This window comes from Sorex araneus, chromosome 6 (assembly GCF_027595985.1).
Source record: "Sorex araneus isolate mSorAra2 chromosome 6, mSorAra2.pri, whole genome shotgun sequence".
Taxonomy (NCBI): domain Eukaryota; kingdom Metazoa; phylum Chordata; class Mammalia; order Eulipotyphla; family Soricidae; genus Sorex; species Sorex araneus.
This window is the reverse complement of record NC_073307.1, coordinates 133,330,738-133,344,541: the sequence shown is the minus strand read 5'-3', so window position 1 is coordinate 133,344,541 and position 13,804 is coordinate 133,330,738. Positions and strand designations below refer to the sequence as shown.

The window sequence follows — 13,804 nt, the reverse complement described above, 5'->3', positions numbered from 1 at the left end:
ACATTTGTGTATACAATATTTATAATATTAAATTTTATGAAAAATTGCCCTATGCACTGATAAATATTCAAATACTTTAATGTAGAAATATAATTTTTATTATCTTATGAAACGTTCCATAGTAAACTTTCATAGAGACTGTTCTTACCTGTATTTGAGAATACAAGAAAATTATTTTGGGTAAAATAGTTAACTGAAAAACACTTACCATATGTGTTTTCAAAAGCTTTAACAACACCACCTATATTGTTCCATAGGATTTTCTAAGGGGTGTAATTTTTCAGTGTTACATCTTAATGCTGACTTCCTGAAGGAGCTTTGACTACAATAGGCATGAATATGTTTTCAAAGAATGATGGATAAATTGCGGGGTGGTTATATAATATATCTTAGGCAGCTGATGGGGCTTTTTATCCTTTACTTGTCTTTTAGTTATACACAGTTTTAAGATAATTATGGTCTATAAGATTGTCTTTTTCCCTTTCTTCTACTAGAAATATTTGTCTTGGTTATAGGTTCCAGAAATTCCCAATCATACATTATAAAATTAAAACTAAGCAATTATAGGATTTTAAGCAATTATACGATTCTCCCTCTCCCCATACCAATCTAGCATTGTTATCTCTTAACAGTATTAATACCTTTGTGTTTGGCCATTATTACTGTTTGGTAAAAGTTAAATTATAATTCGAATTGAGTTACCACACAAAAAACTTGATTAAACCTGATTAAACACTGTGCAGAGAAAGCTGCTTATATGTATTTGTATTTAACATCTCATTTAATTAATTAATATTTGGGTGTTTGGGCCACACCTAGCAGTGGTAAGGAGCTATTTCTAGCTCTTTACTCACTAGTCACTCCTTATAGTCCTCAGGGTGCTGGGGACAGAATTATGGGGACATGTGATGTTGGGGATAAAACCAGGGTCAGTCTTGTCTTTCCAGTCCCTCAAAATTTCATTTCAATTTTTAGAACAATTTTATTTGTTCTAATTTTTCTCATATACCAGAAACTTTTTCTTTGTACTAACCATGATAAAAAATTTAATTAAATTCTTGTTGTTCTTTTGGAGTCACACCCCCTCATGCCTGGGGTTTATTTCAGGCACTGTGCTCAGGGATTACTGCTGGCAGGGCTCAGTGATCACATGAGGTGCTGGGAATTGAACCCAGGTCCACTACATGCAAGGAAAGAACCTTACAAGCTGTATTATCTCTCCAGCATCTATAACTTAAGTTTTTATCAGTCATAATTTTTTATTTAGTATATAAATAGCTCTGATTACTTTCATTAATCATTTAGAGAAATATTTTAAATCAAATAGTAACAATAAAATTAAAGATAAAAACTTTCTTGAACTCACATTCAATTTTATAGCTAATCCAAGATACCTAAGCTTGAGTACATAATTGATGATCAATTGTCATGTAATACAAAGTTGCTCCTAGCTCTGTGCTAAGGGGTCACTCTTGGCAGTATTCAGAGGATACTATGTAGTGATACTCAGGGGATTCCAAATACTTCACTGTCACTGTCACTGTCATCCCATTGTTCATCGATTTGTTAGAGCGGGCACCAGTAACGTCTCTCAATGTGAGACTTATTGTTACTGTTTCTGGCATATCCAATACACCACGGGTAGCTTGCCAGGCTCTGCCGTGCAGGTGCGATACTCTCGGTAGCTTGCCGAGCTCTCCGAAAGGAGCGGAGGAATCTAACACGGGTTGGCTGCGTGAAAGGCAAATGCCCTACTGCTGTGCTATTGCTCCAGCCCTCCAAATACTTATTAATTTTTAACTTATAATTTAAAATATTGAAGCTCTGTGATTTACAATACTGTTAATGACAGAGTTTCATGTGCACAATGTTCCAAAAGACATCCTCCACCAGATGTCCATTTCCCTCTACCACTTTAATTTTAAAATCATATATCAGCCTTCCTGCTTCTGGACTGGCAAATTTTTCTTAAATAGCCATATAATGTTTGATGCAAAAATGTTAGACTCAGTATGCTGTAAAAAGAAGAGCCTGCAGATCTTCTTTATGACAATGAGTTTTACCTTTATATGCCTGCTAATAGCAAATGGAGTATTTTTCAGAAAGTGATCAATTAGGGCCAAGGAAAAGGAACACAAAAAATAAAAACATCAAGAAAACATAAAAGTAAAACACACACACACACACATACATACACAGAAACCAAGACAAAAAAGATCAAAAGGAAACAGATCCAATAGCTAAAAGAAAATCACTTGGAAAATTATGCAAAGCAATTTTCATGATTTAATAGGCAAAGTCCCACCTTTATAAAAAAAAATCACACTAGTTTCAGTATTAAAGTGACTTTCATTGGGTGTAGAAGATAATTTTGTTGTTTGTTGATGGATTGTTATAAAATTTCTATAAATTGTATGGTTATTTATAATTTTTCATATTAAGCACTTTCATGAAAATATTTTGTGGATAAATTATTTTAGATCATGTACTGTAGTCAATAATGATATAAATTGTGTTCCTGTTCCAGACACAAAAATTAATAAGTTTAAAGGTTAGAACTGTGCTCTCTGAGATTAAGTATGTTTTGGTCTTAATAAAAAGATATAAATCATATTGCGGATTATTCCATTTAACTAGCAAATTAATTTGGGCTACACCTGGTAGAGTCTGGCCATTTCTGCTACTGTGATTGGACGTGGTCACTGGAGGTGCTCTCCGGCACGGTTTGCCAGAGTCTGAATCCAGGCTGTCTGCATGCTAAGCATGTGCTCTTTTCGTGGGGTCACCTTATTTTGTTTATTATTTTAGAAGAGAATCATTTTTGAATTTTTCAAAGTAAAATCTTATTCATAAGTACATCCTTCTAATTCCTACACGTCTTTAGATTTATACTTTGGGATAATAGCAAGGTAATATATGATAATATTCTGTAGCTATTTTTCTTTACTAAGCTTTTTATAGATTTTTCTGATTACAAAGTCCCTAATTATATACTTTTTGAGAAAACTATAGTTTAAAATAGCTTACTGAGGTCCAGAGAAGTACAGAGGGTAAAGTGGGTAAGGTACTTCCCTTGCACATAGCTGACCTGGATTCAATCCCTGGCATCACCCGTGCTCCTCAGAAGCCCTGAGTATCACCAAGTATACCCCAAAAATGAAAACAAAATTAAACAAAATTAAATAGTTTATTGATATAGCCTCACAACTCAAAGGGCTGAGTGTGTATGGTTTTGTGTGTGGGAAGCCTGAGTTCAATCCCCAGCATCACATGGTCCTTTGAGTACTGCTGAGAATGTTCCTGAGCTAGAAGTAGCCCTGAGCATGCTGGGTATGGCCCCTAAACAAGAAATTAAACACACACACACACACACACACACACACTACTAAGTGCAGCTCTATATTCAAATACAATTGATACTTTTAGAGAAAAAAGGTATGTATGGGCCCATTAATGCTTACATATACACATATTTGTAATTTATGTATAAGTAAATTTTTCATGAAATTTTCAAAATGTGATACAGAATTAATATTAATTTAAATACCTGTAAAATATGAGCAGGGTCTTCTTTTGCAGATGCTACCAACAAAGTATGCCCATTGATAATTCCTTCTGCCAGGAAGTACTTGAAGAGCAAAGGAGAGTAAGTATTATATCTATCCTCTTCTGTTAAAAAAAAGTACAAATATTTGTTGTAAGAATTCTACTTTAAACTATTGAAAGTCAGATTTTTTAAAATAATATTCTCCCTAAAACAAACATATGAGGTGGAACAACAATTATATCTTCTTAAGTTCTAACCTATATATTGTCAACAGAAAGTATGTTCTTTGCACAGAATTCTATGATTTCAAAATCATTCTGCACTAACTTTGACATTCACAAAATTTAGAGGCTATGCATTATTATAATAAGAAATCAGACTTTTTTTTCTTTACTAAGATTTTCTCAGACACTGCACTTCTAATATGGACATAACAGACCAACTACCCTCTCTCCTATTTTGCAGCACATATCTCACTGACACACAGAACCTATTATTTTCAAAAAAGTTCATGTACCAATAGGAAGGTAAATAAAAAACAACACAGAAGCACATAGGAGGAATTAAAAATGGGGCGAGGGAAAGGAAATCGGCAGCTATGGAAGATTTTGCAGAAGTAATCTCTCAGTGGAGAAAAATTGAATGATTAAGGGTTAGAAAAGGGCGGTGGGGAAGAGGCAATAAGAAAGTACAGAAGCAAAGTTTGGAAAGAAGTGAGAGAATGGCACTTTGAAAGAATGAAAGACTTGAGTGTTAAAAATCTTGACGAATGATGGGAGAGGATGAAAAGAGAAGAGGTAAGGTGATGGTAAATCAAGAGTGGCAGAACATTAAAGGCTCTACAACTTCAAGTTATGTTAAGTCTCAAGCTTATGTCAATAGAAAAGCCTTCTCTACTTTTGGGCATTATGGTTTGCAATGCAGATACCGAGAGGCTATCATGTTTGATCCTTTATCTGCTTTCGGCACACATCTCCCATCCCAACCAATTCCTCAAACCATCATTTTCTTAGTGATCCCTTCTCTATGGAGAATATTGTCTGCCATGGAGGCAGTGGGAGGGTGGGAAAAGTGGGAGTATACTGAAGATATTGATGGTAAGAATGTGCACTGGTGGAGGGATGGGTGTTTGATTATTGTGTAATTGTAACTCAAACATGAAAGCTTGCAACTATATCTCACGGTGAATCAATAAGTTAAAAAAATAGAAAAGCCTTAGGATATATCAAATCAGACTTTCACATCAGTAAGCTCATACTTGCTAACATAAAAATGGACTAAAGCAACTTAAAAAGACTATTATAATCATTTTAGTTACTGATTATGGAACAGAATTTAAATTACTGTTGCAAAAATGGAGAGAACACAAATATTTTAAAAGTATTTCAATGGTTGAAACCTTCAGCATTTAGTATTTACTGATTATGCAGAGTATGAGAAACAAAGAGTGCACTTCAATTTCGTTTTGGCATGTACCACTTGGTAGATGAAATAATCCAGCAAGTGAAGGAAGACTCACAGATTTAGAGGAATGGAGCTGCTAAGGAAAGATTACATCCTCTGGCCAGTCATAAACATGCTCTGCTTTAGAAAGGTTTCCATTCGTTATTACATAAGTATACTCTGCCTGTGTCCTCTTTTACTTTATGTTAATATAATTTCTTATGTATCATTTTCTTCCTTCATCTTCCTGAATTTCTACCCACACTTTGTTTCAATTGAAGACCTTTCCATGCTTATTACATCTGCATAAACACTTGTACTTACATACGATCTTCAGTTATTCCACATGCAACCAGTATCCAGTTAAAGTTCATAGTGGGTAAAAAATTTTAAGATTTATACTGCTTGTCATAACAATGCTAAACTGTTGTATATTACATAAGGTTAAAGGCTTCAGGAAAAAGGTCACATGGTATTACTAAAAGAACCACACTGATTCATTTTTCCTATTTCTGCCTCTAACATAGATGTTCTAGATAGAATTTTAAAAAATACAAAATATAATAAAAAGTAGGGGATAACAAGTTTTTACATCAGGCTTGTAAACCATGTATATACTTTTGCATCTATTCAGCTCTACGCTTGTGGTACAAAAAGAGTTGACAATATGCAAATAAGCATATCTGTGATAAAATAAAACTTCATTTACATAAAATAAGTTGTTAGTAGGCAGTAGTTTACCAAATTATGTGAAATTAAGAATAATGCTCAGAATTTATTGCACGATATACTTGAAAAGTGTAAGCTCTGTAAATCATGAAGGTTGAAGACAAAGGACAATAAAATATTACAAAATCACATGAGAGGAACAGTGCATTTTTAGAGTTTGTTTTTGTTTGTTTTGGGGTGGGACATGCCTGGTAGTGCTAAGCAGTTACTCCTGGTGAGTTGCATGGGAACTGCTCCTGGTGGTGCTTATGGGACGAGGAAATGCCAGGGGTGAAACCCAGGCCTCCTGCATGCAAAACATCCACTCCTGCCATTTTAGCTATCTTACTGGCAGGAGCTTTTAATTTTTGTTATAAGGAAATCATTAAAAAATTTTTTTAATTAATAGTTTATTTTTAATTAATGAGTCAACGTGAGGGTACAGTTACAGATTTATACATTTTTGTGCTCATGTTTCTCCCTTACAGAGTTTGATAACCCATCCCTTCACCAGTGCCCATTCTCCACCACCAGTAAACCCAACATCCCTCCCCCCCCCAGTCTCGTCTCCCCCCACCCCACACTGCCACTATGGCAGGGTATTCCCTTTTGTTCTCTCTCTCTGATTAGGTGTTGTGGTTTGCAATAAAGGTGTTGAGTGGCCATTGTGTTCAGTCTCTAGTCTATATTAGGCCCCCATCATCTTTCCCCCACATGACCTCCAACCACATTTTACTTGGTGTTCCCTTCTCTGAGTTGCCCAGAATGAGAGACCAGCCTCCAAGCCATGGAGACAACCTCCTGGTACTTATTTCTACTATTCTTGGGTGGTAGTCTTATAGTCTATTATTCTATATTCCACAGATGAGTGTAATCTTTCTATGTCTGTCTCTCTCTTTCTGACTCATTTCACTTAGCATAATACTTTCCATGCTGATCCACTTATATGCAAATGTCATGACCTCATTCTTTCTAACAGCTGCATAGTATTCCATTGTATAGATGTACCAGAGTTTCTTCAACCAGTCATCTGTTCTAGGGCACTCGGGTTTTTTCCAGATTCTGGCTATTGTAAACAGTGCTGCGATGAACATATAAGTGGAGCTGTCATTTCAACTATACTTTTTGGCTTTTCTGGGATATATTCCCAGCAGTGGTATTACTGGGTCAAATGGGAGCTCAACCTCTAGTTTTTTGAGACTCGTCCATATTGTTTTCCAAAAGGGCTGAACTAGCCGACATTCCCACCAGCAGTGAATAAGGGTCCCTTTCTCCCCACATCCTCTCCAACAGTGGTTGCTTTTGTTCTTTTGGATGTGTGCTAGCCTCTGTGGTGTGAGGTGGTATCTCATGGTTGTTTTGATCTGCATCTCTGTGATGATTGGTGATGTAAAGCACTTTTTCATGTGCCTTTTGGCCATTCGTATCTCTTCCTTGGTAAAGTTTCTGTTCATTTCTTCGCCCCATTTTTTGATGGGGTTGGATGTTTTCTTCTTGTAGAGTTCAACCAGTGCTTTATATACCATCGATATCAACCCCTTATCTGATGGGTATTGTGTAAATATCCTTTCCCATTCTGTAGATAGTCTTTGTATTCTGGTCACTGTATCTTTTGCGGTGCAGAAGCTTTTTAGTTTAATGTAGTCCCATTTGTTGATCTCTGTTTATACTAGATTGCTTAGTTCCGTGTCATATTTGAAGATACCTTTATCTTCAATATTGTGGAGGGTTTTGCCTACCTTGTCTTCAATGTACCTTATGGTTTGTGGTCTGATGTTGAGGTCTTTAATCCATTTTGATCTGACTTTTGTGCATGGTGTCAGGTCGAGTTCTAAACCCATTTTTTTGCATGTGGTTGTCCAGTTGTGCCAGCACCATTTGTTAAAGAGACTTTCCTTGCTCCACTTCACATCTCTTGCTCCTTTATCAAAGATTAGATGATCATACATTTGAGGTTGTGTGTGGGGATATTCCACCCTGTTCCATTGGTCTGCAGTTCTGCTTTTGTTCCAGTACCATGCTGTTTTAATTGTTACCGCTTTGTAGTAGAGTTTAAGGTTGGGGAGGATGATGCCTCCCATCATCTTTTTCCCAAAAATTGTTTTAGCTATCCGTGGGCGTTTATTGTTCCATATAAATTTCAGGATTGCTTGCTCCGCTTCTTTGAAGAATGCCATGGGTATCCCTATAGGGATCGCGTTATATCTGTATAATGCTTTGGGGAGTATTGCCATTTTGACAATGTTTATTCTCCCTATCCATGAGCAGGGGATATGTTTCCATTTCCTCATGTCCTCTTTTATTTCATGGAGTAGCGTTTTATAGTTTTCTTTGTAGAGGTCCTTTACTTCTTTAATTAAGCTGATTCCAAGGTATTTGAGGAAATCATTAAAAATTTAAATTATGAAAACCACAGCTGATTCTATAGTTTCTCCCATGATCCCTTCCTCTAGCTTTCTTTAAGTGTTTGAGTAATCCTTTCCCTTAAATTTGGGCAGAACTTGATTCTAACCAAATGAACAAGGCAACGGTGACAGAATGCCATTTCTGCTGAACAAGACCGTAATATCTTACTAAGCATCATTCTTCCTTAATGACTTTAGAGAAATAAGATACTGACTTCTGAGTTGGGCTGGAGTGACAGCACAGCGGGTAGGGTATTTGTCTTGCACAATACTGACCCGAGTTCGATTCCTCTGTCCCTCTCGGAGAGTCCAGCAAGCTACCGAGAGTATCCCGCCTGCACAACATAACCGGAAAGCTACCTATGCCATGTTCAATATGCCAAAAATAGTAACAAGAAGTCTCACTTCGAGTTCCTGGGGCAAGCAGATGACATTGGGTTACACTAGCACACGACAGGGACGAATGGAGATGTTACTGGTGCCCGCTCGAGCAAATCCATGAACAATGGGACGAGAGTGCTACAGTGATACTTCTGCGTTGCCTATTGAGAGGCAGCCTCTGGCTAACAGCCAGTGAGAAATAAGCAGTCACTGACCACCATGTGGAACAGTGATTTAACTACGATGTCTACCTGGAGTATATTCCTAACTTATTCTGCAGATATTTTTTTTTTTAATGTAAGGCTTGTATATTTTATTTATTTATTTATTTTTGCTTTTTGGGTCACACCCAGCGATGCACAGAGGTTACTCCTGGCTCATGCACTCAGGAATTACTTCTGGTGGTGCCCAGGGGACCATATGGGATTCTAGGATGCAAGGCAAATGCCCTACCAGCTGTGCTATTGCTCCAGTCCCAAGCTTGTATATTTTAATACAAGATTATGTATGATGACATTATTAGTTAAGAGAAAAAAAAGAGACTTAAATTCATCAATAGAGATCTACTTAAATAAAGGGATATCCATACAATAAAATCCTATATAATCAAGAAGAATGAGGTATATATGTACAGAATCAATACATAGAGACTGATCTCTTGTAAGGGGTTGGGGAAATGGGTCAGACCCTGCAAAGTTCCGGGCTTATTCCTGCCTGTGGGCTGAGGTATCACTCATGGTTGGGCTTTGGGGAAGCATATGGGGTGCTGAGGATCAAACTTGGATCAGCTGCATGCAAGCAAGTGCAATACCACACGGTACTATCTCTCCAAATTCTAGAATGATATCTAAGATGTATTAAGAGGAAAAACCAAGGTGCTGAATGCTTCTATGCATATTATTTACACAAAAATATTTTGAGATAACATTGTCTCTGCATATGGAGGTAGAGAACTAAGAAGACAACAGATTATGTCTACATACCCTTTTGTATTATATGTATTTATTCAAATCACTGAATTATTACAATTGAATTTTTTTCAGCACAATTCTAAAATAATTTAAAAGACTGATAAGTGACACAAATATTTTATAAAATTATTTACTTAACATTTCATTAAAAGTGGCCTATAGTCACAGACTTCAGCATTTAATCCTAGGCAAATATCCAGAAAATTACATTGCAATGATCAAAGTAAGTGACTGAGAAAAACTTGGCTGATTTTTGCAGCGAGAATCACATGTAAATTAATGGTTAGGTTCAGATATGATCACTGAGCACAAGACCAAAATGATTAAACGGCATGATGAATAAAAAACTATAGGGAGATAGCTAAAAGGGTTAGTGCACATGCTTTACTTGTGGGAATTCCAAGTGTGACCCCCCACAGAACTGCACAATCCCTGAGCACTGCGCCCGAGTGGCACCTGAGCACCACTGGATGTGATCTTCAAATAAAACAAAAACCAAATATATTTTTTGTAGTAAAAAGCTGCAGCTATGCAAAATAAATAGTGTCCACCTGGAAATCTAGCTTAAAACAAAACTTTCTTGGCCAGAGAGACAGTCGAGTGGGTAAAGTGCCTGCCTTGCATACAGCTGACCTAGGTTCTGTCCCTGGCACCCCGGATGGTTCCCTGAGCCTGACAGGAATGATCCCTGGGCACAGAGTCAGGAATAAGTCCCGAAAATAGCCTGGTGTGGCCCCCAAATAAAAAACGAATAAAAAAGACAAAACTTTTGTTGTTGTTTCTTGGGCTTTTGGGGTTTTAGTTCTGTGCTCAGGGATCACTCCTGGAGGGGCATGAGGGACCATTATGAGAATGGTAAGCATCAAACCTCAGTCTTGTGTGAGGCAAGAGTCCTATCTACTATATTATTGCTATGGTCCTGAAAAAGAAAACTTTCTGAGTGGAACAGAGAAAAGCTGATAGTATATGATAACTTTTTACAGAGCCGTAATATTCATACTGATTGAAAAACACAGGCTTTCCAGTAACTCAGAATTCAGATGCTAGTTTTCTAAGTATGATAGAAAGAAATTATTTCACCCTCTGAGTCTCATTATATGTGGATATAATGGGGGATAATGTGATATGAATTACATGTTACACTTTATAAAGCTATTATTTTGTTTTATTTTGTTTTATTTCTGGCCACATGCGGTGATGCTCAGGAGTTACTCCTGGCTCTGTGCTAAATTATTCCTAGCGGTGCTTAGGAGACCATCTAGGATGCCAGGTCAGCTGCATGCAAAGCTAATGCCCTACCTGGTGTTCTCTCTCCAGCTCTGAAGCTGTTATAATAAGTGGAAAAAACAAAAAAACACCATAAAGCACAATTTAGCACAATACATGACAATAAAGTATACACAATTTAGAATTCACTATTACTATTTTTATTCTTCAATTGTGCTGTATACATAGGGAATAAGATTGTTATGCATGTCTTTTGAATTTTTCAGATAGCTTGTTAGGCAAGTGCTTCTGTACACATTTAATTTTACTTATTTTAGTTTGGGGACTTTGGTGTGGATTTTGGACCAACTTGGCTGTGCTCATGAATTAATCCTGGCTCTACACTCAAGGAACACTCCTTACGGTGCTCATGTGATTGACTGGGAGTTGGCTATGTGCAAGCCAAGTGCCATAACTCCTGTACTATCTCACTGGCTCACATATCAAACTATAAACACAATTTTGCACTTTCATCATCTCTGGGGAACATTTTAAAAAATATGTAATATATTTCATTGCTACCTTTGGAGAAGTCAACGAACCAAAATTAACCATTATTTGTGACTCTATATCTATAATTTTGTTTAGAGGATCATAATTTACAGTCTCAATAAGTCATTTCAAATTTGGAAAATTGTATTCAGTTCTAGATACTGCTGAAGAGGCAATGTCATACCAGAAGTTTACCAAGAGAATAGGAGATTTTACAACAGAGGTAGTGGTTCTTGGGAATTTTGGGGATAGAAAAGGTGCAATAACTTTGCACATAAAAACCATAAACATTAGTACTATTGTAACCATGTTAACCATACTACAATAAAAATAAAAAAACAAATAAATCAGATTATAAAACAATGTTGGGCTGGAGAGGTAGTACAGCAAGTAGAACACTTGACTTGCACAAGACCAACTCAAGTTCAATCCCTGGTATCACAAACAGTCCTCTGTGCATCACTGGAGTAATTCCTGAACACAAAGCCAGGAGTAGTCCCTGAAGATAAAAGGGTGTGGCTCCAAACACCCCCACCCACCCAAATATCCCTTCAAATTGTGTGAATATTTGAGATGATAAAAGTTATTTTTAACTTTTTTTTGTCTTGCCAGCCTTATTGTCATTCAGACTGAGGAAAACCCTGAAACTCATGGGCCACGTGAGCAACAAGACACAGCTGTATTGGCAAACACCACAAGCACCCAGGCGGTCAGGGAATGGTGGCATCATCACTACAACTTTGATGAATATCATCCATGTTACACTGAGAGAGTGGGGCATCACCATTTAAGCTTCTGCTCAACTATCAATCTTGACAAACTGTGGACATTGGCCAGTGAACATACAAAAATCAAGGCTGGACTGTCTCCTATGATTGCTCTGGTGCAACTGGGCTACTACAAAGCTCCTAGGAAAGAGTAAGCTCCCAAAGCAATCTATCATCATGAAAGTAAAATTCTTCAGCAGAATTTTGAGGTGATTATTAATGTCATTACTTAATTGTTAGAGGAGGTGCCAGTGTCATGGTAGCTTGAAGCCACCTATAGAAAGTTTTTGTTAAATGCTATAAATGCTTTTCTAAAAAAAAAATTTTTTTTTTAACAGTTACTTTCAGACATTCTAAGAGTCATGCGAAAGAGGGGTATTTTTGCAGTACTAGAGAAGATAAAAACGAAAGCAATACATCTCTTACAGGTGTCTGGATTAAACATTAGTAATATAAAGAGCTTTCTAGGGGCTGGAGTGATAGTACAGCAGGTAGGGCGTTTGCCTTGCACGTGGCCGACCCAGGTTCGATTCCCAGCATCCCATATGGTCCCCTGAGCACTGCCAGGGGTAATTCCTGAGTAAAGAGCCAGGAATAACCCCTGTGCATTGCCGGTGTGACCCAAAAAGCAAAGAAAAAAATAAATTTTTTTTTAAAAAAGCTTTCTAATAAATCTTAGTCTTTCAATGACAAAGCAAAGCACACTGTTTAGAGAAGCAGCAAACACCGTAAACTAGGAAATCTGTACTGAAAATTATGTTCGATCATTGTCAAAGATCAGAGAAAAGTGATTTGAAACTAGATGGGAGGTTTGATTATATAATTTCTAAGCTTATTTCAACTTCACATTTCTATGATCTAAATTAAAGACAGGCAAAAGGATTTATATACAGGTATTTAAATAAAACCTGTTACATAAAGCTTTAAAGATAAAGATATGACTTATCACTGTTATATTTCAATAAGGCAATGGCATAAATCTGTGTTAGATACAAACGACTTACTAGAACATTATTCTCTTCAATTAATCAGTGCAATAATCCCAGCCCAAGTACTGAGGTGTTTAAAAAATGTTAAAAGTGACTTAAATGACTAAAACAGTATGCATTTTTATTTTTTTTTATCATTTTGGTTTTTTGGTTTTTTTTAATTATTTTTTTTTAATTTATTTTATTGAATCACCAAGTGGAAAGTTACAAAGTTCTCAGGCTTATATCTCAGTTACACAATGCTCAAACACCCATCCCTTCACCAGTGCCCATATTCCACCACCAATAAAAACAAAAACAAAAGCAAAAACAAAACAAAGAAACAAACAAAAAAAAGTATACATCCCACCCCTCACCCCCCAACCCACCCCATACGTGAGTGATAATTTCACTTCCTTTTCTCTTTACCTTGATTACATTCCAGATTTCAACACATAACTCACTATTGTTGTTAGAGATTCAAAACAGACTCACTATTTTTGTTGGAATTTATCCCCTAAGAATACAGCTCTATTAACAGGGAAATATTTGATAATAAGTTTTCCATTGACAAGAATGAAGAGATAAAATGTCGCGCGGCCGCAGTAGCGGCCGTGCAGTTTACAATTTCTGTATTATAGTAATTAAGTCCGCGAAGATTTAGGTTTGAAAATGAATCATTTCCCTTCCTGGAACAGCATGTAGCCAAAGTTAGTTCACAGTCTCCATACATGAGTGCAAGCACTTGCTGGAACCCCAATTCCTAAAGCTGTCTCTGGTTCCCGCTTGTTCCACATCCACCGGCTCTGCAGAGGCAAGGGCACCCGGGCCGAAAATCCGGCCGGCCAGAGCCGAG

The 13,804-nt window shown here is 36.9% G+C and overlaps 1 protein-coding gene across 1 annotated transcript in view; it reads right to left on the bottom strand.

Annotated features, from left to right (window-relative positions):
* ELP4 (elongator acetyltransferase complex subunit 4) overlaps positions 1-13,804 on the bottom strand; it is a 202,147-nt gene that overhangs the window by 180,948 nt on the left and 7,395 nt on the right. Inside the window, exon 3 of the mRNA XM_004607869.3 lies at positions 3,548-3,669. Coding sequence (XP_004607926.2) covers positions 3,548-3,669 — 122 coding nt within the window. The remainder of the gene's footprint in view (positions 1-3,547; positions 3,670-13,804) is intronic.